Source organism: Schistocerca serialis, chromosome 7, assembly GCF_023864345.2.
Source record: "Schistocerca serialis cubense isolate TAMUIC-IGC-003099 chromosome 7, iqSchSeri2.2, whole genome shotgun sequence".
Taxonomy (NCBI): domain Eukaryota; kingdom Metazoa; phylum Arthropoda; class Insecta; order Orthoptera; family Acrididae; genus Schistocerca; species Schistocerca serialis.
Window position 1 is genome coordinate 182,167,285 of NC_064644.1, and position 25,384 is coordinate 182,192,668.

The 25,384-nt window shown below is 44.4% G+C and overlaps 1 protein-coding gene across 1 annotated transcript in view; it reads right to left on the reverse strand.

Moving 5' to 3' along the window:
- LOC126412533 (venom carboxylesterase-6-like) overlaps positions 1-25,384 on the reverse strand; it is a 472,566-nt gene that overhangs the window by 425,035 nt on the left and 22,147 nt on the right. The window contains exons 3-5 of the mRNA XM_050082175.1: positions 15,335-15,614; positions 7,755-7,940; positions 1,793-1,992 (exon numbers count right to left, since the gene is read on the reverse strand). Of these exons, the coding sequence (XP_049938132.1) occupies positions 1,793-1,992; positions 7,755-7,940; positions 15,335-15,614 (666 nt within the window). The remainder of the gene's footprint in view (positions 1-1,792; positions 1,993-7,754; positions 7,941-15,334; positions 15,615-25,384) is intronic.

The window sequence follows — 25,384 nt, forward strand, 5'->3', positions numbered from 1 at the left end:
AGCGTTGAGGGAAAGTATCGATTTGTTTTGCGTTACAAATAAAAAGATTTTTAAAGGGGAATCTTGTGTTCCTATTTGATAGAACGGTTCAAAATTACTCTAGTGTGATATTAGTTTTATCTATATTTATTAACTGGTACAGTAAAACACCAAGAATAAACAGCACTCCAGCAGCTACAGCGCCGCCCTGGTGTGCACTGACTACCACCGCCATTAGGACATCTCTTATTTTCCCCCAAAAAATTTTCTTTTCGAAAAATTTTACGCTCATCCTTTAGATGTTTTCTGTTTGGTTACATATACTCTGGAAGAAAACTCATCTCAGTGGGATGATATTAACCTGTGTCGACTAGAGTGACACGTTTTAATATTGGAATTTTAGGTTTCGTAATTTTTCGTTAGTTTAAGAGGTAATAATGACTGGATAAAATGTGAATTAAACGCCTTTTTATCTTTTACGATCCGTTTAATGTTATTGAAGCTATTTTCTTTTCAGTGTTTTGTTTCTTGCCATCTGGTTACAGTGTACGATGTTCTTGAACACAACAAAATACAAAATCTATTTGCGCCACGTCTACAGTGAATAGTCCGTCAAATCTTGCATTAATTTAATGCACGTTTCTGCAGAGTCATAAACAACTTACAAGTCCTTAACTACCCCTTTACCACCCAAAACTGAGATGCTGCTCATCCCTGTCGAAGGGCATTCTTGAATAAAATTAGTGTTCATGATCTTCAGGCAAGAGAACAGATCTCTGCTCTTGATTGACACGAAGTCACCAATGTTTTCTCTGAAATGAAGATGAAAGTGCATTATGATAAGGAAATAAGCGAATTAAAACCACTAATAAATGGTAATTAGAATAATACTAAACTCAGTGCACTCAAGTCGGCCGGGGTAATAGTGCTTCGATCTCAGGAAATTTTTTTTTGGGTGATTCAAACAATACTGGAGGGTAAGTGTTCAAACATACTTAAGTTGAAAAATAAGGGACACCCTAACCGCCCAGCAGCAGAGCTGCTTTTTCGTTGCTGGAGTACCGGTTATTTTTCGTGTTTTACTGGCACTGCTAATATATATATCGATAAAACAGATACCGCACTAGACTAATTTGAAACCGGTTTATAGAATGGCCACGTAAAATTCCGCATTAAAAATCATTTTGTTTGCAACGCTAAACAAACCGACGCTAATTGTAGACACTGAATGTCTCATGAAATACCGACAAGAGCCATATTTGCTTGGGTTGGTTCATATGGTTCTGAACACTATGGGACTTAACAGCTGAGGTCATCAGTCCCCTAGAACTTAGAACTACTTAAACCTAACTAACCTAAAGACATCACTCATATCCATGCCCGAGGCAGGATTCGAACCTGCGACCGTAGCGGTCACGCGGTTCCAGACTGAAGCGCCTAGAAACGCTCGGCCACCCCGGCCGGCTGCTTGGGTTCATTCCAGTGACACACGGCAGAAACGAGACTGTAGATGGTTGCTGAAATATCACAGAAAATACGCCTGAGCGACTTAGGAGGGAGGCTCGGTATAAAATGTTACAGACTACGCTGAAGCTTATGTGAGGAAGGAATGAGAAGGTTCTTCGCAGAATTGCCGAGGAAATGAATGTCTGGGAGAAACTAGAAGAAAGTAGTTAGGACATTAGGGATTAGCTTCCATCAGTACCTAACCGGTTGGAGAACCGATGTTCCACACAGGATGCTAGACCTCCTGGGACGCCAGTGGGCCCAACGACAGCCTGCGCTGCGCCCCCTGGCTGCCAGCTATACTCACGTCGTCAGTGAGGATCTCGTTGCCGCGGTCGACGAGGTCGCTGGCCTCCTGCGCCCTGAGGAAGGCCGCCAGCTCCTGGGAGTCGTTGGTCTGCAGGCCGAGCAGCGCGCCCAGTCGGAAGGCCATGTCGCGGGCGTTGGGGAAGATCCCCCACGGTGACACCGACTGCCCGTTCTGGATGATCACCCCGCGGAACAGACCTGCGCACACGTCCGGCTTCTAAGGCAGCCGCTGCTTCAGCCCAAAAGACATAGTCCAAATTATCCCTGCAACCCACATCGGTTTACCACATGCCGTGAAACAAGGGTGTCCCTTAAGTTCACAGAGATTAGTGACCACAAGGTCTTTGTAGCGAGACTGAGTACCCCGACATCAAAATCCATCAAAAACAAACGCAAGGCATATCAGTTTATAAAATACAGATAAAAGCTCTCTTCACTGCTTCCTAAGAGACAATCGCCATTCCTTCCAAACTGTGTAAGCATAGACCAAATGTGGCTCCAGGAAAAACAAAGCTCGCAGACATTTTGAAAAACTTCTCTGTGTTTGGGTGCAAACCATCCGTAACGAAACATTTTCGTAAATACTGGTGTTAAATTTGTCGACCATGCAGCTTCTCTAGAATAAATGATTGTGAATCGAACCCCTCAGCTGCCGACAGATGTTGTTGATATACCTCAATGGGGATAGCTGAAAATGTGAGCCCCGACCGGGACTCGAACCCGGGATCTCCTGCTTACAGGGAAGAAGCTCGATCCATTTGTTTTTCTCTTTTTTATTTTTTTTTTACTCTCAATTTGTTCGTTATAGTTCGTTACAGACGTCCCCTGACGCCCGTTGAAGTTCGTTATTGATTCATTCACTCAGGTTTTTTTAATTTTTTTTTTTTTTATTTTATAGACGGCAGCTAACCCTCTGACCGAACACGCTGAGCTACCGTGCCGGCATACATCTGAGCCACCGAGGACACAGATGAATTGAGCGACTTCAGGGACTTATCCCTTGCACGCTTCTCGTGGGACCCACATTCCCAACTGTCCACAATCTACATTCGTAATGTTCGTAATAGATATTTGCCCATCCACCCATTACTCGCACCAACTAAGGTGACGATTCCCGTAAGAGTTCGGGCAACCTGTGCGCATTCGCACAGACGAAGGTCATTGGCTGGGTAGCCTTTAACTGTATATGAAGATAGTAACTGTTGCCGAAAGAACAGATACCATAGATGACCGTGCAGCTTCTGTAGAATAAATGATTATGAATCGAAACCCTCAGCTGCCGATAGGTGTTGTTGATATACCTCAATGGGGACAGCTGAAAATGTGTGACACGAACCCATGATCTCCTACTTACATGGCAGACGCTCTATCCATCTGTCGGCAGCTGCGGGTTTGACACTTGGAAGAAGCTCCACGGAATTCAACCGGGCTATACATTCTACACCTCTCACTCGTCAAGCCGCATAGATCGCATCTACGTTACCCGCTCCCTTGCTGATGGCACATGTCATGCGGAAGTCTGGCCTATAGCCTTTTCAGACCATGATGCGTACCTCTGTGACGTCACTCTCGCCCGACAGCGAGTGTGGCATAGTCGTGGTCTGTGGAAACTCAATGTCGCTCAGCTGACCTCCTCAGATTGTCGCCGAATGGTCGAAGAAGCGTGGACACGCTGCCGCCATCGTCGAGAAGCCTATGACTCCACCTTATCATGGTGGCTCTCCTGTGCAAAGCCGACCCTCAGGAAGACACTGATGAGTTATGGGAAGGAATTTAAGGCGTCGCAAACTAATACCCTGCACTTCTACTACACCATACTACGTGACTGTGCGACGATGCCTTTCTCGCCAGCCCGGCAGTCGATGGTCCATCGCATGAAGGCGCAGATCTCCTTGATCATGCGGCGTTACTTGGAAGGAACTGTAGTCCGTTCGCGTGCTTCAAATCGTATCCCTCAAGAACGTCCGTCGATGTACCACCTCCTTCAGGAACGACAACGACGACGACGAGCTCTGATCCAAGTACTCACTGATGAGGAAGGGCGCCGGCACGACACCCAACAAAGCATCGGTCGTGTTCTCCATGCTCATTTTGCCGAGCTATACGCAGCCGTACCGCATTCTGCAGCACTGATCACAGAAGTCGTGCAGCTTACCACGAACACTCTTCCGGAGGATGCAATGCATGACCTCCAAGACGACGTAACCGCAGATGAAGTGGTAGATGCTATCAAAGCGGGTACCGATAACAGATCTCCTGGACCTGACGGTATACCCATCGAATTTTATAAAAGTTTTCACTATTTGTTGGCTTCCACGTGGACGGCAATCGCACAAGAGCTGATGTCACCGATGACAGTGGTCCCGAGCGCCTTTCTAGATGGCATTATTATCCCCGTCCATAAACCGCACCGGTTATTGAGGGTCCAGGACTATCGACCAATTACTTTGCTCAACAGCGACATGAAAATATTCACACGGCTATTGGCATCGCGACTCAAGAAGGTCGCACGTTACGTCACATCCTGCGACCAGACTTCCCTAGGAGGCGACAACAACATCCGTTCGGCCCTTTGCCGTTACAGAGACATGATAGCATTGGCGCATTATCAACGTATCCCTGGCGCCTTGGCTTCACTGGACTTTAGCCAGACTTTCGACTGTGTTGACCACTTCTATTTACAGAGAGTTCTTCAGCATATGGGATTTCCTGGCGGTATTGTCACAGTGGTTATGCGCCTGTTGAGTAGTGCAACCTCTAAAATTATGTACAATGGTCACCTCACACCGCCCTTGGTCATCGCACGATCTGTACGACAAGGCTGCCCTCTTTCCACGATTTTGTATGCTTTCGCCTTGGAACCCCTGCTCCAGGGCATGCGCCAACGTTTGAAAGGTATGGCTGTGTACGGCCTCCGTTTCTGTTGTACAGCCTACGCAGACGACATAGTACTACATCTGCGAAGTGAAGATGAAGTACGAGCGGCACTGACATGGGCGGCGACTTACGGCGAAGCGTCAGGGAGCTGCCTCAATGTGTCAAAATCCAAGGTCCTGCTCATTGGTGAGGGCTTGCCGGAGAGATGCGTTGCGCCCCTTAGTGTCGCCGCCACCATAAGATGTCTTGGACTTGATTTCGCAGCAGATCTGCGCCGCTCAGCGACTATCAATGGTAGACGCTTGCTACAGACAATCAGACCAACTCTCGCAGATCACCGGCTACGAGCTCTCGACGTTATCCAACGCGCGTAATACGTGAACATGTATCATGCTTCCCGTGTACCACACGTGGCTCAAGTACTACCAGTCCCAAATCTCCTGGCCCGACGACTGTTGATGGCTTTCGGCTCCTTCGTCAGCTCGGGGATGTTATTCAGGGTGCAATATGAATCCCTTGCACTGCCACGAGATCGTGGCGGGGTGGGACTCATCCACGTCCCGACTCATGTCAAGGCACTTTACGTCAGCTCCCCAACTAAAACTTTGGCATCGTTGCCCGCAGAGCCTTACTAGCCTCCTGCTTCACAACTTTGCGCCGGCCTCCTTGTTCGCTCCAGTAATGGTATCGACCATTCCAACCCCGTTTTATTACATCCAACAATTTTTCCTGGAGTTCAGTTATGTCTACCAGTCCTTACCGCATACACGTTTGTACCTCACGAAAACAGTTTCCGAATTGTTACAGCAGTTCCGCCCGTCCAACCCCATCGAACGTAAGTATCCACAGTACGTGTGGCGACACATATGGAGGGCGATCCATGCGCGTTTTCTCGAATCAGTCGTTCAATCAGCGTGGTACATCACCGTGAATGGCAAACAAGTTAACCGAGATCGTCTACACCGCATCCATCTCGCCGATTCATCCCTCTGCACCCACTGTGGAGTGGATGACACGGATGTCCACCGGTACCACTGTGGCACAGCGTTCGACGTCTGGACACTTGCGCGACGAATTTTGGCGTTTCTTACTCGACAGACACCAGCTCAGATCGACGTCCACTTGCTTTTGTACCCCGATAAGACTTTCTACCCCTCCGCCAAAACTCACTCTGTGAATTGGATCTGTGGCCACACGATCCGCTATCTTTATACTTCTGGTGACAAGCCTACGCTAGGATATTGGACTTATCTCAACGAAAGACACTGCGTCCTGATACGCAACCCACGCTATAAGCAATATTTTTCCAATTTCTTACGGAGCACCTTCGATGACCCACCTCGTAGCTGGAACGTCAATTTATTTCAGTGAAATAAATTGTGAAACTTCATTTTGCTGAGTGCAGGCTTGGCAGCTTACCACTCCCGGATCCCCGCATCCTCACCATTTCACTCTGATACTAAACGTAATCTAAAAAGTACCTCAACATTATATAAGCATGCATCTAAAAGATGTACCCCTGAAAAATCGGGTGATTCTGCTGAAAGTAACTTTGTATTTGAACCGTTGCACGATCGACAACTCGCGCCTCATCTCCTCGAACAGAATCTTTGGCGTGAATATGGACGTGGCACATTTGCCCCAAATGTCATGGAGGCCGTTTCCCAGGAGAGGCAGTCAATGAACCAACACGGACAGCGCAAGTATGCAAGACAACGGCCCAGCTGTTTGTTCTGCAGCGCGTGTGACTTCCAAGTTGACCTGGCTGAGCATCTTCCGGACACGAGAGACGTGCACCGGAAACGGAAGTGGACACATTATTCCTTTGGCCGACCGGGTCTGATGGCGAGCGGTGGGTCGTCGTCATCCACAAGTCTCGTGGAGGCTCCAAGTTTTTCCACTGTTTGTCGTCGCACAGCGGCTTTGCATGCTCGGTGAGCTACATTTAGTTTGTTGCTTCGGTGTCGAGACCACAAGGCATTCGTAAAGACTGATCTTCCGCCCCAGTGAGAGATGTGATAATTGTGGCTTTTCGCTTCCTGCACATTTTGGTGCCCTGCTTCTTCTATATCGAACTCAGTTCAGCCTCCTGTTGTTCCCCAGTGAGAGATGTGATAATTGTGGCTTTTCGCTTCCTGCACATTTTGGTGCCCTGCTTCTTCTATATCGAACTCAGTTCAGCCTCCTGTTGTTCCCTGTTCCTGCGTCTGGTCAGGATATTTGAGGAGCGTGTCACTCGCATCAGAACATAATAGCTTCTGTTTGGTACTTGTCATAGAGCTGTAATTTGATTGTGTATTTTACAATATTGGGGTTTTGTAAATTTCTTTTCTGTTGAATGTGTTATTAGTAAGGGCTTCCAATATACAGGGTGGTCCATTGATCGTGACCGGGCCAAATATCTCACGAAATAAGCGTCAAACGAAGAAACTACAAAGATTGAAACTTGTGTAACTTGAAGGGGGAAACCAGATGGCGCTATGGTTGGCCCACTAGGTGGCGCTGCCATAGGACTTTTGGAGAGTTGAGAGCAATTATTTCAATTAACATTACAACCGTTTTGTTATTTGGTCTCACTGAAATATTTGCTAACATTGTTGCTCGATTATCAGCAGTTGTTCTTAAATTTTTATGTAATTATTGCGTTTGTCTTAGTATGTCAAGGTCCTATTGACCTAATTGATAAAATTATTTATTCTGAGGAGCACTAATAAAAATCTTGATATCAATAATGTTCAATCCTTATTTTGCCCAGTCCTTCCACTCCCAGGCAACCTTATGCCAGTAATGCATGCCAATATTCCTATGTGTAAGTTCTGATTTGATCAAAGTTTCTATCTTCATTTTCTCACAACTAGCCATCTTGAAGAAATACACCCTCTGTAAACAGATAACCTGGAAGCCATTTCACTGGACAAGGAAATGGCTAGTGTAATGGTAAGCACCCAAGAATCTGAAGTTTGACTCGCAGAGGAAGGACTAGTAGTCTTATGCAGCTTGCTGAGCATCCTAATCGACATAGACAGTGATTAACTAAAAACAGTACACTTTCAAAGTGTGTGTGGCAACAGGAGCCAGCATACCCGCAGACTGTGGAGAGGTGAAGTGGTGCGAGGCGGAGCAACCGCCGGCGCTCTCGCCTCCAATGGTGACCCTGGCGGGGTCGCCACCAAAGGCCGCAATGTTGCGCTGCACCCACTGCAGCGCCATCTGCTGGTCCTTGAGACCTGCGTTGCCTGGTATCACCTCATCCTCCAAGCTCAGGAAACCTGTTGGCAGATGGCGACAGAAACTTTTTACATAAAAGTGAAGGGAACATCCTTTTCTTGAAAGATGTTGGACTGTACCAGTATAAACTCAACGTCTCAGAACATCAGTCATACAGACATAGACGAAAGGGATACTTTAGCGCACCAGACAATATCAGCATTGTTTTGGTCTTTTTTTAGCTCATTCGAACTTTTTGCTGTCGAGGAGATGTCTCAAAATGCTACTACTCCTCACTTTACCACTTTGTCTCCGGATCATACTCAGAGACCCAGGATTCATCACCTGGGAACACACAACTGAACCATTTGTGGTCATTGGCAATCCACTCAAGAAGATAATCACACACGTTTCTTCAATTGTGGTTCTGCTCAATTGTGAGGTTCTCTGGCACCATTTTGGCACAAACCTTTTGCATCTGCAAAACTTCAGTCAAAATCTGATTTACAATGAAGGTGTTTAAGCTTAACAGGTCTCCTATAATCAAATGGCTCTAAGCACTATGGGACTTAACATCTGAGGTCATCAGTCCCCTAGACTTAGAACTACTTAAACCTAACTAACCTAAGGACATCACACACATCAATGCCCAATGCAGGATTCGAAACTGTGACCATAGCAGCAGTGCAGTTCCGGACTGAAGCACCTAGAACCGCTCGGCCGCAGCGGCTGGCTGTCCTGTAATCCTTATCGATAAATGTTTGTCCAATCTCACAAGAGCACGCACATGTTCGTCTGTTTTTGAAGTTGAAGGTCTCCCTAAACGAGTTTCATTTTCAACGTATTCTCTGCCTTCCAAAAATTATTTGTGACAGCGAAAAACTTGTGGTCTTGATGAGGAATGTTCCCATAAGCCTTATTCAACTTTTCAAAGGTCGCACTCGCGAATTTCCCAAGTTTAACAGAAAATTTGATAGCATAATGTTGCTCTAAATTCTGCTGTTCCATTTTCGTACATACAACAATAACACAACTTGACTGATGGTGCTCTGAAAAATCACGTGATGGCTGCATGGAGTTAAAATTCCGAGTGAGCATCTGGAAGGAGCGAACACGCCAGTCTACACAAGTAGAACAACACAGCGTTGCCAAATCGTTCGCAGTGTTGTCGGTCTCATTACTTTTGTCAGAACTGGCACAAAGCAGTGATGGCAGTGCAGTGGTGCACATGTGCCAGTTGACTGTATGGAATCACAGCAGTAAGGTCAGTCGACTTGCAGATGCGGCACAGTAGCGCTATCGTGTTTGGACGTTCTCAAGACCACACAGTACATAAAGTTTCTCAGCTTGTTTTTGTTTCGAAGTGGACTGTCCAATACTGGGTTACAGTTTCAGAGTATTTACATTTCATTAGCAAGTAGATCGACTCCTACGTAAAAAGATTACTTATTACTGGTTTAACACAAATTGCAGTCTAATGTGCAAAGAAGAAAGGGGTGAGTCCTCATTAGTTACAAATTTTCTTTATTGTTTCTCTCCTTATTTCTGACTCTTTGAAACAAACGTAATTATCGAATTTAAAGTGTCACACCACCTATTCATACTGGGTACAGGAGAAACAGAGGAAAAACATTTATTCTATGTCCTTGAGTAATCGCAGAGAAGACATTACATATAAGTGAAGAAATGCTATCCACTTTCATTGACATGCAGAAAGCTTTAGATAATGTAAACTGGCTGGTAATCTTTTATGCCCTCAAAATTGAAGGAAGCTACAGGTACTGAAGTTTACAGATGGACATTGTGAAGGAAACTGCATGCAGTGCACATCTGGACTGAAATACCTCGAAAAACTCCAGTACTCAACAATGGAGAAACTCAAAAGCAGCTGAGTGGAGGCATGTAGTGTGGGCTAACAAGTAGCGGCCGGCCGGTGTGGCCGAGCGGTCCTAGGCGCTTCAATCTGGAACCGCGCGACCGCTACAGTCGCAGGTTCGAATCCTGCCTCAGGCATGGATGTGTGTGATGTCCTTAGGTTGGTTAGGTTTAAGTAGTTCTAAGTTCTATGGGACCGATGACCTCAGATGGTTAAGTCCCATAGTGCTCAGAGCCATTTAAAACTTTTTTTTTTAACAAGTAGCGACTTTGCTCCTTTTCAAATGTTGTGGGGCGTCGAGTGCACCGACAGACTGATGAGACATTTTACCAGAGTGTGTAGAAAATGTAGTTCAAGCCAGCCAGTTTTTTGGGAGTGTTTTTTCTGGCCATGGCTTGAGTTTACTCCTTTAGCTTACCATGAAAGTCAATAATCAGAATGTTTATTGCAACTTTTTCGATGACCAAGTGCTGCCCTTTCTTCTGTGTCTTCATTATGAGAATGCTCGGGGCTCTCCATCTTCCGGTATGACGACAACAGTGTGAAGTAGGTTTCGCGCTTATGCTTCCAGTTTATGGAACACTCAGGAGCACTATTGCAATTCGACTGAACCACTAACTCATCCAGTATTAGTCCCATAGAAAAGATTGAAAGAATGTGTGATGTTATTAAAGAAATTACTCATATCATTAAAGCACTCCGTCATCAGGCCACAAGTGGCCCATCGGGACCATCCGACCGCCGCGTCATCCTCAGATGAGGATGCGGATAGGAGGGGCCTGTGGTCAGCACACCGCTCTCCCGGCTGTTACTATGGTTTTCTTTGACCACGGCCGCTACTATTCGGTCGAGTAGCTCCTCAATTGGCATCACGAGGCAGAGTACACCCCGAAAAATGGCAACAGCGCATGGTGGCCCGGATGGTTACCCATCCAAGTGTCGGCCACACCCGACAGCGCTTAACTTCGGTGATCTGACGGGAACCGATGTGTCCACTGCGGCAAGGCCGTTACCCTCATATTATTAAGGGAGAAAAAAATTTAATTGGGATTGGAATTTAATAGTAGCAAGAGGAAGAGAAGGAAAAATAGTAGACTGGAGAAATAGTAGTGTACTGATGGCAAAGAAATGGAACAGGAAGCGCAGGAAGCTGGTGGTGGTAGGTTCCTATGGGACCAAACTGTTCAGGTCATCGGTCCCTAGTAGGTTTACACACTACTTAACCTAACTTAAACCAACTTACGCTAAGGACAACACACACACCCATGTCCAAGGGAGGGGTCGAACCTCTGACGGGGGGGGAACCGCGCGAACTGTGGCAAAACGCCTAGACCGCGAGGCTATCCCATGTGGCAGCACAGGAAGGAGTTTTGAACAGAGGGTAATTTAATCATCGCTGTCACTTGGTTAAAGAATCATGAAAGATGGCTCTATACGTGGAAGAGGCCAGGAAACATGAAAGGTTTTAGACTGCTTATATAATGTTAAGCTAGAGATCCCAGAACAAGATTTGACACAGTAAGACGTTTCCAATGGTAAAGGTGAGCTCTGACAATTTATTAGTTATGAGCTGTACATTACCAGTAAAGAGTTTGTAAAAAGGTAGGAAATGAAGAAGATGTGACCTGCTTAAGTTTCTTTTTACTTATTTATTGGACTTCGGTTGCATGCAAACAGCTAATCCGAACACAGTGTCTTAAAAAGATAAAAAGCTGCAGGTCCTTGGTGAATGATATAGAAACCGAAAATACAATGTCATGGACAGTTCAGGCATAATAATACAAGCAGAAATACTTCGGTCCGTTACGAGAACAGTCAGATTTCAAACACACAAAAACACCAGTACACCCCACGCTTATACACCACTCGTGCCCAAACTTAACAGTTACAGTTTAATTTACACTTTTAAAACCTGATCCATCGGTTATTTTTTGAGTCATCAGTCTTCCAACTGGTTTGATGAAGCCCACCAGGAATTTCTCTCTTGTGCCAACTTCTTTACCTCAGTGTAGCACTTGCAACTTAGCCCTCAATTACTTGCTGGATGTTTTCCAATCTCTGTTTTCCTCTACAGTTTTTACCCTCTTCATCTCTCTCTAGCACCACAGAAGTTATTCCCTGACATCTTAACAGTTGTTCTACGATCCTGTCCCTTCTTCTTGGCACTGTTTTCCACACATTCCTTTCCCCACCGATTCTCCAGCGAACCTCCTAATTACTTATCAGTCCACCTAATTTTCAACATTTTCCTGTAGCATCACACCTCAAATGCTTCCATTCTCTTCTGTTCCGGTTTTCCCACAGTCCATGTTTCACTAGCATGCAATTCTGTGCTCCAAACGCACATTCTCAGAAATCTTTCCCTCAGATTAATGCCTATGTTTGACGTCCGTAGACTTCTCTTGGCCAAGAATGCCCTTTTTACCAATGCTAGTTTTCTTTTTCATGTCCTCCATGCTCCCTCCGTCACGGGTTATTTTTATGCCCAGGTAGCAGAATTCCTTAATTTGATCTACTTCGTGATCACCAATCCTGATTTTAAATTTCTCGCTGTTCTCATTTCTGCTACTTCTCATTACTTTTGTCTTTCTTCGATTTAACCTCAATCCATATTCTGCGCTCATTAGACTGTTAATTCAGTTCAGCAGATCCTGTACGTCTTCGTCATGTCCACTGACAATTGTCATAAGGAAATTTTACCATTGATATTCTTTCACCTTGCATTTTAATACCACTCTTGAACATTCTTTTATTTCCGTCATTACTCCTTTGATGTAAAAATAGTATACAGCCTTTTTAATCCGAGCACTTCGTTTTTGGTCTTACACTTTCACTGTTCACTCTTGGCTCACGTACTTATTGTATATTACCGCCTCTACCTATAGCTTACCCCTGTTTTTCGCAGAATTTCGAACATCTTGAGCGATTTGATCCCTCTTTTTCCAGGTCGACAAATCCTATGAACGTGTCTTGATTTTCATTTAGTCGTTCTTACGCTATCAGCCGCAATGTCAGAATTGCCTCTCTGCTGCCGTTACCTTCCCCAAAGCCAAACTGACAGTTACCTAACAGATTTTCAGTTTTCTTTTCCATGTTTCTGTACATCATTCTTGTCAGCAACTTGGATGCGTGAGCTGTTAAGTTGATTGTGCCATCATTCTCGCACTTGTCGGCCCTTGGAATCTTTCAAATGGTGTGGAAGATGTTTTTCCGTAAGTCAGATGGTATACCACCAGATCATACATTCCACACACCTATGTCGATAATTGTTGCCACATCCAGCAATGATTTTAGAAATTCTGATGGAATGTTATCTACCCTTCTGTCTTATTCGACCTTAAGTCTTCCAAAGCTCTTTTAAATTGTTATTCTATTACTGGACTGCCTATTATTTCTTCTTCTGTCACGTCATCAAACAAGTCTTCCCCCTCATACAGGCCTTCAGTGTACTCTTTTCACTTATCCGCTCTCTCCTCAGCAGTTAACAGTGGAATTCGCATTGCACTCTTAATGTTACCACCCTTGTCTTTCACGTACACTGAAGTTTGTTTAGACTTTTCAGTATAATTAGTCACTCCTTCCGATAATCATTTCTTTTTCGATTTATTCCCATTTTTCATGCAACCATTTTGCCTTAGCTTCCTCACACTTTCTACTTATTTTATTCCTAAGCGACTTTTATTTCTGTAATCCTGAATTTTCCTGAACATTTTTTTGGTTCCTTCTCTCATTAATCAACTGAAATATTTCTCCTGTTACCCATAGTTTCTTCGCAGTTGCCTTCTTTGTACCCATGCGTTTCTTTTCGATTTCTGTGATTGCGGTTTTTAGATATGTCAATTCACTCCTCTTCAACTGAAATGCCTATTACTAATTTATAAAAGTCTAAATTGTTAGGAAAAAATTGTATTAGCATATGAGAAGGAAGCGCCTGATGCATCCATAACCTACCATTCGGATTCCGTTCTGTAGCGAGGGCAGCTGAAGAAAATGTAATTTCCTGCAGCTCCGCAGAGTTGCAATATGATGATGGTACGAGTAGTAGTCTAGAAAGGTGGTGTCAGTGCCAGCTGTGGTCGAGCTTCAATCTGGCAGTGATCCTCCCAAACTGTGTCTCATTACCTATGCTAGATGCTCGCTATTTAACATACCACTGGGCCTTCAGTAGATGCGAATGGAATTGTTTGCACCTGATACCCTAATGCAGATCTTCGGTCCGCCATGTCTTGTTCCATGGGAAATTAGAGTTTTACAAATGTTGATCCAAATATGAATTTTTTCCGCAGATTCGTATTGGGTTAACATTTGTAAAACTCTAATTCCTCTCTCTCAAACCTCACCCTATGGGAAGAGAGGGAGAGTTTTAGTTTTAGCGAATCAAAATTTACGAAGTAAATAAGTATTTTTTTATTCGTCTGTAACTATTTTCCACGCAAAAATGAGAACATGGATTTTCTTAAATTACAGCGCCAACTACCAAAATCAAAACAAATGCTTAAGACAAAACGTACGTAGCTTATTATGTAGAATCTGATTCTGCAATACAAAATGGGGGTTCCCATTAGAAATTTTAAAGTTGCCTCTCGCCCCACTCCCAGGGGGCAGGGGTGGCGTGCTAATTTTAGTACCAGCAGATGTCCCCCTCAAGAATCATCACCATTGGATTCTACACATTTTTTCGTGTGAATCTTATTTTTTGAGTTATTCTGCTTGGTCAACCTAAAATTTACACCCTGTATATCAAACACTTCAGTGCTTCGTCGAGCTTATATAAAACGTGTTTCTGCTAGGCATACACAACTTCCGCACTTATCGATAGTAGCAAGTAAATCTTACCTTTGATCAAAAAGAAGAATATTCTATTGAGTACAACACAACGACAATAATTACATACATATTTTTATGTATGCCCTTGTAAACTGTACTTGCATCAAAAGTAATTGCTTTGGTTACATAAAAGCGCAGAAGTTACGCAGTCAACCAAGTGGTATTACACATAAAATGCAATTTACATTGTGTGATGGTATAAAATACTCAACAAACTAACATCGTACGATATGTGGTTCTAATTACGTGCAAAACAAACAAACAAAAAACGGAGAGGAGAGGTCGGATCAAAATTTCCCTCACGCACATTCTTCTGCGTTTCTTCCCCTACAAATGCTATTAATACTGCTGGTAATCCTACCATTTACCACCTCATTTATGTACAGTCCCGAAATTACCTAACTGTAGTTTCGGTAGAGCGCAACTCTAGTCCTTAGTCAACTGCTCAGCTTTCTCGTTCGCCCTAATCCCGGCAGGGCTCTCGATCCAGCAAAATGACATCTACGTATCGGTGTTGCTCATCTCTGATATAGCAGCAGCTGTTTGGTACCTCCTCATACGAAAATCAACGCCACATTTTCTACGTGCATCCCGAGCCGCACGCTACAGACAGACGCGGCAGAACGAAGCTAGTTGCGGGTGTGTCACGTGGTACACTGCCCCTCTGTACTATGCATCGCCACACTAGTCGCCTCGTTTCGACAACAGCTCAGCCGACGCGGACGCAAAGGAAAGTTTGCAGAAGTGACTCACCGAACGCGGCGAGCCGGTAGTTGATGGTGACCACGATGATGCCGTGCTCTAAGAAGAAGTCCGGCCCGAAGTCGGCCTGAGTGCCGCCGCCTCCTTCGTAGCCGCCCCCTGGGATCCAGACGAGCACGGGCAGCGGCTCGCTAGCGTTGGCGGCCGCCTCGTGGGGCACGAACACATTCAGGTAGAGGCAGTCCTCGGAGCCGGCGCCCACCTGCAGGCACACCGGGAAGTCGCGCTGCACCCTGCGGACGCCTTCCCAGCTGGCTGGCGGTCGAGACCTCTGCACCAGAGACGCCTCGTCAGTCACACTCCCTCTGAATCTCAGGGAAAGAGGCTGCGTTCGTTGGATTATTCAGGATGTGAGGAATATTCGTAAGGTTTTAATTGCCACCTCAAAAAAATATGGAGTAAACAGAACTGTGCATAAGTTCGTAGCGTTTTTCCATATGTTCAATAAACACAACGGATATAGATAACAGACACTTTAGCCGTCAATACACTACTGGCCATTAAAATTGCTACACCAAGAAGAAATGCTCTTGATTCTTTGGAGAAATATATTATACTATAACTGACATGTGATTACATTTTCACGCAATTTGGGTGCATAGATCCTGAGAAATCAGTACCCAGAACAACCACCTCTGGCCGTAATAACTGCCTTGATACTCCTGGGCATTGAGTCAAACGGAGCTTGGATGGCGTGTACAGGTACAGCTGCCATGCAGCTTAAGCACGATACCACAGTTCATCAAGAGTAGTGACTGGCGTATTGTGACGAGCCAGTTGCTTGGCCACCATTGACCAGACGTTTTCAACTGCTGAGAGATCTGGAGAATGTGCTGGCCAGGGTAGCAGTCGAACATTTTCTGTATCCAGAAAGGCCCATACAGGACCTGCAACATGCGGTCGTGTATTATCCTGCTGAAATGTAGGGTTTCGCAGGGATCGAATGAAGGGTTCAAATGGTTCGAATGGCTCTGAGCACTATGCGACTTAACTTCTGAGGTCATCAGTCACCTAGAACTTAGAACTAATTAAACCTAACTAACCTAAGGGCATCACACACGTCCATGTCCGAGGCAGGAATCGAACCTGAGACCGTTGCGGTCACGCGGTTCCAGACTGAAGCGCCTAGAACCGCACGGCCACACCGGCCGGCGAATGAAGGGTACAGCCACGGGTCGTAACACATCTGAAATGTAACGTCCACTGTTCACAGTGCCGACAATGCGAACAAGAGATGACCGAGACGTGTAACCAATGGCACCCCATACCGAGCGTGGAATGTCAGGTCCCTTAGCCGGGCAGGTAGGTTAGAAAATTTGAAAAGGGAAATGGATAGGTTAAAGTTAGATATAGTGGGAATTAGTGAAGTTCGGTGGCAGGAGGAACAAGACTTCTGGTCAGGTGACTACAGGGTTGTAAACACAAAGTCAAATAGGGGTAATGCAGGAGTAGGTTTAATAATGAATAGGAAAATAGGAACGTGGGTAAGCTACTACAAACAGGTTAGTGAACGCATTATTGTGGCCAAGATAGATACGAAGCCCACACCTACTACAGTAGTACAAGTTTATATGCCAACTAGCTCTGCAGATGACGAAGGAATTGAAGAAATGTATGATGAAATAAAAGAAATTATTCAGACAGTGAAGGGAGACGAAAGTTTAATAGTCATGGGTGACTGGAATTCGAGTGTAGGAAAAGGGAGAGAAGGAAACGTAGTAGGTGAATATGGATTGGGGTTAAGAAATGAAAGAGGAAGCCGCCTGGTAGAATTTTGCACAGAGCACAACTTAATCATAGCTAACACTTGGTTTAAGAATCATGATAGAAGGTTGTATACGTGGAAGAACCCTGGACATACTAAAAGGTATCAGATAGATTATATAATGGTAAGACAGAGATTTAGGAACCAGGTTTTAAATGGTAAGACATTTCCAGGGGCAGATGCGGACTCTGACCACAATCTATTGGTTATGACCTGTAGATTAAAACTGAAGAAACTGCAAAAAGGTGGGACTCTAAGGAGATGGGACCTGGATAAACTGAAAGAACCAGAGGTTGTACAGAGTTTCAGGGAGAGCATAAGGGAACAATTGACAGGACTGGGGGAAAGAAATACAGTAGAAGAAGAATGTGTACCTTTGAGGGATGAAGTAGTGAAGGCAGCAGAAGATCAAGTAGGTAAAAAGACGAGGGCTAGTAGAAATCCTTGGGTAACAGAAGAAATATTGAATTTAATTGATGAAAGGAGAAAATATAAAAATGCAGTAAATGAAGCAGGCAAAAAGGAATACAAAAGTCTCAAAAATGAGATCGACAGGAAGTGCAAAATGGCTAAGCAGGGATGGCTAGAGGACAAATGTAAGGATGTAGAGGCTTGTCTCACTAGGGGTAAGATAGATACTGCCTACAGGAAAATTAAAGAGACCTTTGGAGATAAGAGAACCACTTGTATGAACATCAAGAGCTCAGATGGAAACCCAGTTCTGAGCAAAGAAGGGAAAGCAGAAAGGTGGAAGGAGTATATAGAGGGTCTATACAAGGGCGATGTACTTGAGGACAATATTATGGAAATGGAAGAGGATGTAGATGAAGATGAAATGGGAGATACGATACTGCGTGAAGAGTTTGACAGAGCACTGAAAGACCTGAGTCGAAACAAGGCCCCCGGAGTAGACAACATTCCATTGGAACTACTGACGGCCTTGGGAGAGCCAGTCCTGACAAAACTCTACCATCTGGTGAGCAAGATGTATGAAACAGGCGAAATACCCTCAGACTTCAAGAAGAATATAATAATTCCAATCCCAAAGAAAGCAGGTGTTGACAGATGTGAGAATTACCGAACAATCAGTTTAATAAGCCACAGCTGCAAAATACTAACGCGAATTCTTTACAGACGAATGGAAAAACTAGTTGAAGCCGACCTCGGGGAATATCAGTTTGGATTCCGTAGAAATACTGGAACACGTGAGGCAATACTGACCTTACGACTTATCTTAGAAGAAAGATTAAGGAAAGACAAACCTATGTTTCTAGCATTTGTAGACTTAGAGAAAGCTTTTGACAATGTTGACTGGAATACTCTCTTTCAAATTCTAAAGGTGGCAGGGGTAAAATACAGGGAGCGAAAGGCTATTTACAATTTGTACAGAAACCAGATGGCAGTTATAAGAGTCGAGGGACATGAAAGGGAAGCAGTGGTTGGGAAGGGAGTAAGACAGGGTGGTAGCCTCTCCCCGATGTTATTCAATCTGTATATTGAGCAAGCGGTAAAGGAAACAAAAGAAAAATTCGGAGTAGGTATTAAAATCCTGGGAGAAGAAATAAAAACTTTGAGGTTCGCCGATGACATTGTAATTCTGTCAGAGACAGCAAAGGAGTTGGAAGAGCAGTTGAATGGAATGGACAGTGTCTTGAAAGGAGGATATAAGATGAACATCAACAAAAGCAAAACGAGGATAATGGAATGTAGTCGAATTAAGTCGGGTGATGTTGAGGGTATTAGATTAGGAATTGAGACACTTAAAGTAGTAAAGGAGTTCTGCTATTTGGGGAGCAAAATAACTGATGATGGTAGAAGTAGAGAGGATATAAAATGTAGACTGGCAATGGCAAGGAAAGCGTTACTGAAGAAGAGAAATTTGTTAACATCGAGTATAGGTTAAGTGTCAGGAAGTCATTTCTGAAAGTATTTGTATGGAGTGTAGCCATGTATGGAAGTGAAACATGGACGGTAAATAGTTTGGACAAGAAGAGAATAGAAGCTTTCGAAATGTGTTGCTACAGAAGAATGCTGAAGAGTAGATGGGTAAATCGCATAACTAATGAGGAGGTACTGAATAGGATTGGGGAGAAGAGGAGTTTGTGGCACAACTTTACCAGAAGAAGGGATCGGATGGTAGGACATGTTCTGAGGCATCAGGGGATCACCAATTTAGTATTGGAGGGCAGCGTGGAGGGTAAAAATCGTAGGAGGAGACCAAGAGATGAATACACTAAGCAGATTCAGAAGGATGTAGGTTGCAGTAGGTACTGGGAGATGAAGAAGCTTGCACAGGATAGAGTAGCATGGAGAGCTGCATCAAACCAGTCTCAGGACTGAAGTCCACAACAACAACAACCATCACGCCGGGTGATACGTCAGTATGGCGATGACGAATACACGCTTCCAATGTGAGTTCACCGCGATGTCAACAAACACGGGTGCGACCATCATGATGCTGTAAACAGAACCTGGATTCATCCGAAAAAATGACGCTTTGCCATTCGTGCACCCAGTTTCGTCGTTGAGCACACCATCGCAGGCGCTCCTGTCTGTGATGCAGCGTCAAGGGTAACCACAGCCACGGTCTCCGAGCTGATAGTCCATGCTGCTGCAAACGTCGTCGAACTGTTCGTGCAGATGGTTGTTGTCTTGCAAACGTCCCCATTGTTGACTCAGGGATCGAGACATGGCTGCACGGTCCGTTACAGCCATGCGGATAAGATGCCTGTCATCTCGACTGCTAGTGATACGAGGACGTTGGGATCCAGCACGGCGAATCGTATTACCACCGATTCCATATTCTGCTAACAGTCATTGGATCTCGACCAACGCGAGCAGCAATGTCGGGATACGATAAACCGCAACCGCGATAGGCTACAATCCGACCTTTACAAGGTCGGAAACGTGATGGTACGCATTTCTGTTCCTTACACGAGGCATCACAACAACGTTTCACCAGCAACGTCGGTCAACTGCTGTTTTTGTATAAGAAATCGGTTGGAAACTTTCCTCATGTCAGCACGTTATAGCTGTCGCCACCGGCGTCAACCTTGTGTGAATGCTCTGAAAAGCTAATAATTTGCATATCACAGCATCTTCTTCCTATCGGTTAAATTTCGCGTCTGTGGCACGTCATCTTCGTGGTGAAGCAATTTTAATGGCGAGTAGTGTATTATTCTGTAGTTTCCTTCACTATTTACAACAGTCTGGTTCAAATGGCTCTGAGCGCTATGCGACTTAACTTCTCAGGTCATCAGTCGCCTAGAACTTAGAACTAATTAAACCAACTAACCTAAGGACAGCACACACATCCATGCCCGAGGCAGGATTCCAACCTGCGACCGCAGCGGTCGCTCGGTTCCAGACTGTAACGCCTAGAACCGCACGGCCACTCCGGCCGGCTTTACAACAGTCTGTCAATGCTGATGAAACTTTTCGATTCGCGATTGTAGAAACCACGTGATTTTGAAGCAAAGAACTCGCTTAGCCATATTCGCAACCCATTTTCATCCAGAAAGGATGTTCCGTGATAGTTGTTCTGTAGGCAGCAGAAAAGGTGTTTTTTTTTTTTTTTTTTTTTTTTTTTGTCATCAGTCTACTGACTGGTTTGATGCGGCCCGCCACGAATTCCTTTCCTGTGGTAACCTCTTCATCTCAGAGTAGCACTTCCAACCTACGTCCTCTATTATTTGCTTGACATATTCCAATCTCTGTCTTCCTCTACAGTTTTTGCCTCTACAGCTCCCTCTAGTACCATGGAAGTCATTCCCTCATGTCTTAGCAGATGTCCTATCATCCTGTCCTTTCTCCTTATCAGTGTTTTCCACATATTCCTTTCCTCACCGATTCTGCGTAGAACCTCCTCATTCCTTACCTTATCAGTCCACCTAATTTTCAACATTCGTCTATAGCACCACATCTCAAATGCTTCGATTCTCTTCTGTTCCGGTTTTCCCACAGTCCATGTTTCACTACCATACAATGCTGTACTCCAGAAGCACATCCTCAGAAATTTCTTCCTCAAATTAAGGCCGGTATTCGATATTAGTAGACTTCTCTTGGCCAGAAATGCCGTTTTTGCCATAGCGAGTCTGCTTTTGATGTCGTCCTTGCTCCGTCCGTCATTGGTTATTTTACTGCCTAGGTAGCAGAATTCCTTAACTTCATTGACTTCGTGACCATCAGTCCTGATGTTAAGTTTCTCGCTGTTCTCATTTCTACTACTTCTCATTACCTTCGTCTTTCTCCGATTTATTCTCAACCCATACTGTGTACTCATTAGATTGTTCATTCCGTTCAGCAGATCATTTAATTCTTCTTCACTTTCACTCAGGATAGCAATGTCATCAGCGAATCGTATCATTGATATCCTTTCACCTTGTATTTTAATTCCACTCCTGAACCTTCCTTTTGCTTCCTCGATGTACAGATTGAAGAGTAGGGGCGAAAGGCTACAGCCTTGTCTTACACCCTTCTTAATACGAGCACTTCGTTCTTGATCGTCCACTCTTATTATTCCCTCTTGGTTGTTGTACATATTGTATATGACCCGTCTCTCCCTATAGCTTACCCCTACATTTTTTCAGAATCTCGAACAGCTTGCATCATTTTATACTGTCGAACGCTTTTTCCAGGTCGACAAATCCTATGAAAGTGTCTTGATTTTTCTTTAGCCTTGCTTCCATTATTAGCCGTAACGTCAGAATTGCCTCTCTCGTCCCTTTACTTTTCCTAAAGCCAAACTGATCGTCACCTAGCGCATTCTCAATTTTCTTTTCCATTCTTCTGTATATTATTCTTGTAAGCAGCTTCGATGCATGAGCTGTTAAGCTGATTGTGCGATAATTCTCGCACTTGTCAGCTCTTGCCGTCTTCGGAATTGTGTGGATGATGCTTTTCCGAAAGTCAGATGGTATATCGCCAGACTCATATATTCTACACACCAACGTGAACAGTCGTTTTGTTGCCACTTCCCCCAGTGATTTTAGAAATTCCGATGGAATGTTATCTATCCCTTCTGCCTTATTTGACCGTAAGTCCTCCAGAGCTCTTTTAAATTCCGATTCTAATACTGGATCCCCTATCTCTTCTAAATCGACTCCTGTTTCTTCTTCTATCACATCAGACAAATCTTCACCCTCATAGAGGCTTTCAATGTATTCTTCTCACCTATCTGCTCTCTCCCTTGCATTTAATAGTGGAATTCCCGTTGCACTCTTAATGTTAGCACCGTTGCTTTTAATGTCACCAAAGGTTGTTTTGACTTTCCTGTATGCTGAGTCTGTCCTTCCGACAATCATATCTTTTTCGATGTCTTCACATTTGTCCTGCAGCCATTTCGTCTTAGCTTCCCTGCACTTCATATTTATTTCATTCCTCGGCGACTTGTATTTCTGTATTCCTGATTTTCCCGGAACATGTTTGTACTTCCTCCTTTCATCAATCAACTGAAGTATTTCTTCTGTTACCCATGGTTTCTTCGCAGCTACCTTCTTTGTACCTATGTTTTCCTTCCCAACTTCTGTGATGGCCCTTTTTAGAGATGTCCATTCCTCTTCAACTGTACTGCCTACTGCGCTATTCCTTATTGCTGTATCTATAGCGTTAGAGAACTTCAAACGTATCTCGTCATTCCTTAGTACTTCCGTATTCCACTTCTTTGCGTATTGATTCTTCCTGACTCATGTCTTGAACTTCAGGCTACTCTTCATCACTACTATATTGTGATCTGAGTCTATATCTGCTCCTGGGTACGCCTTACAATCCAGTATCTGATTTCGGAATCTCTGTCTGACCATGATCTAATCTAATTGAAATCTTCCCGTATCTCCCGGCCTTTTCCAAGTATACCTCCTCCTCTTGTGATTCTTGAACAGGGTATTCGCTATTACTAACTGAAACTTGTTACAGAACTCAATTAGTCTTTCTCCTCTTTAATTCCTTGTCCAAAGCCCATATTCTCCTGTAACCGCTTCTTCTACTCCTTCCCCTACAACTGCATTCCAGTCGCCCATGACTATTAGATTTTCGTCCCCCTTTACATACTGCATTCCCCTTTCAACATCCTCATACACTTTCTCTATCTGTTCATCTTCAGCTTGCGACGTCGGCATGTATACCTGAACTATCGTTGTCGGTGTTGGTCTGCTGTCGATTCTGATTAGAACAACCCGGTCACTGAACTGTTCACAGTAACACACCCTCTGCCCTACCTTCCTATTCATAACGAATCCTACACCTGTTATACCATTTTCTGTTGCTGTTGATATTACCCGATACTCATCTGACCAGAAATCCTTGTCTTCCCTCCACTTCACTTCACTGACCCCTACTATATCTAGATTGAGCCTTGGCATTTCCCTTTTCAGATTTTCTAGTTTCCCTACCACGTTCAAGCTTCTGACATTCCACGCCCCGACTCGTAGAACGTTATCCTTTCGTTGATTATTCAATCTTTTCTCATGGCAACCTCCCCCTTGGCAGTCCCCTCCCGGAGATCCGAATGGGGGACTATTCCGGAACCTCTATCCGCTCCTCCGCCCTCTTTGACAAGGCCGTTGGCAGAATGAGGCTGAGTTCTTATGCCGGAAGTCTTCGGCCGCCAATGCATACAAAAAGGAATGTTAATAAAGTTAAAACCTTCTGTGAATGAAGTGTGTGGGGAAATGACTTCCCAACACAACTCCTTTGTATCTTTTTTTTCAGTCTACCAGAATGTGGGCGGGCGTTATTCTGAGGTAGCTTCACTTCACTCAGTATTCCTGATCGTTGTTCTTGGATTCCGCCTGAAGACGGCTCAGTTGCTGACGATAAATGTCAGCAGTGCTGGTTACACCTCGGGGAAGCAATTCGTCGTATATAACACAGTCGCTGTTCAACCAGATGCATAACGATATCTTTTGTGGTTGCGGGCAGGTCTTTGTACGGGAAGTTGCTCTTTTATTTGAGCTCTGCCAATTACTTTCTTATACTTATATTTGCTTCATGAGACCATTTCTCGTCGCCAGTAACAATACAGGATAGGAATGTTCGGTGTTTTTCACGAGCCAGTTAATGACAAGCAAGCAGAGATGCACATATAGCCACCCGCTGATTTATGTGATTTTGGCTTAGAGCTTGCGGTACCCACACACCCGATTTTCTAACCTTCGCCATTGCATGCAAATGTCGCACAATGGTGAAATGGTCACAGTTCGTCACATTTTCCGGTTCTCGAGTACATTGACGTGCAACATTGTGGATAAATGCGTTTAAACGATCTTCATCAAACACCGAGTCACTAACGTCAAAACGCTCTTCCTTAAGACGAGAAACCATTTTCTTGCCATCCTCTGTCCAACGGCAGTATTCCTATACCTGGCGCAAGTGTTTCTGGCTGCTTTCGCTTCTCTCACCCCTTTATTGAGCTCAAACAGAAGAATATGTCGCAAATGTTCCGATTTCTCCTCTTGTCATTCCATTTTCTAGCATCCACAGCTCCACTCACTATTTCCAAAAGACAAAATGACAGTATATAAACTCAAATAGCAACAATATGCTACATATTAAAATGACAAGCAATAAATAAACTTTTAGTAACCGTAATATCAACATGCAAAACAAAAACGCTACGACCTTATGTATCAATATCATATTTGCCGTCTTCTGTATAGGGTATCTGAAGGGTTTCTTTTGAACTGTCTGTATTTCGTAATCCATTAAGACGGGACAGGCAGGTTTCACATCTAGAACGAATTGCACAGCACAACTTAGCCCATTCCATAGAGGACGGACTTGAAACAGGTGACACCATCGGAGTTCTTTTTACTACGCTATCTTCAGCCTATAATGCAATTCACTATTTTTAGTGCTCCAGAGGACATACATTATGACATGATTATGACTTCATAAATATAACTGACACTTTATTGCACAATAAAAGGTCCTTTGTTGAGTTTCAAAGAATACGAAATCGTTGGAGGAACCAAGGAACATTTTTGTGTCCTGTACTCTTTAACCGAGCGAGATGGCGCAGTGGTTCAACTCATTGAACTCGCATTCAAGAGGACGACGGGTCGAATCCGCATCCGGCAGCCGCATTCAGCCATCAGATTTAAGTTTTTGTGATTTCCCTAAATCGCCTTAGGCAAATTCTGGGATGATTCATTTGCAAGGGTACTGCCGATTTCCTTCCCCATCCTTGCAACACAACGAGCTTCTGCTTCGTCTCTGATGCCTTCTGTGTCGACGGGACGTTAAACCTTAATCGTCCTTCCTTTCTTGTATTCCATAAT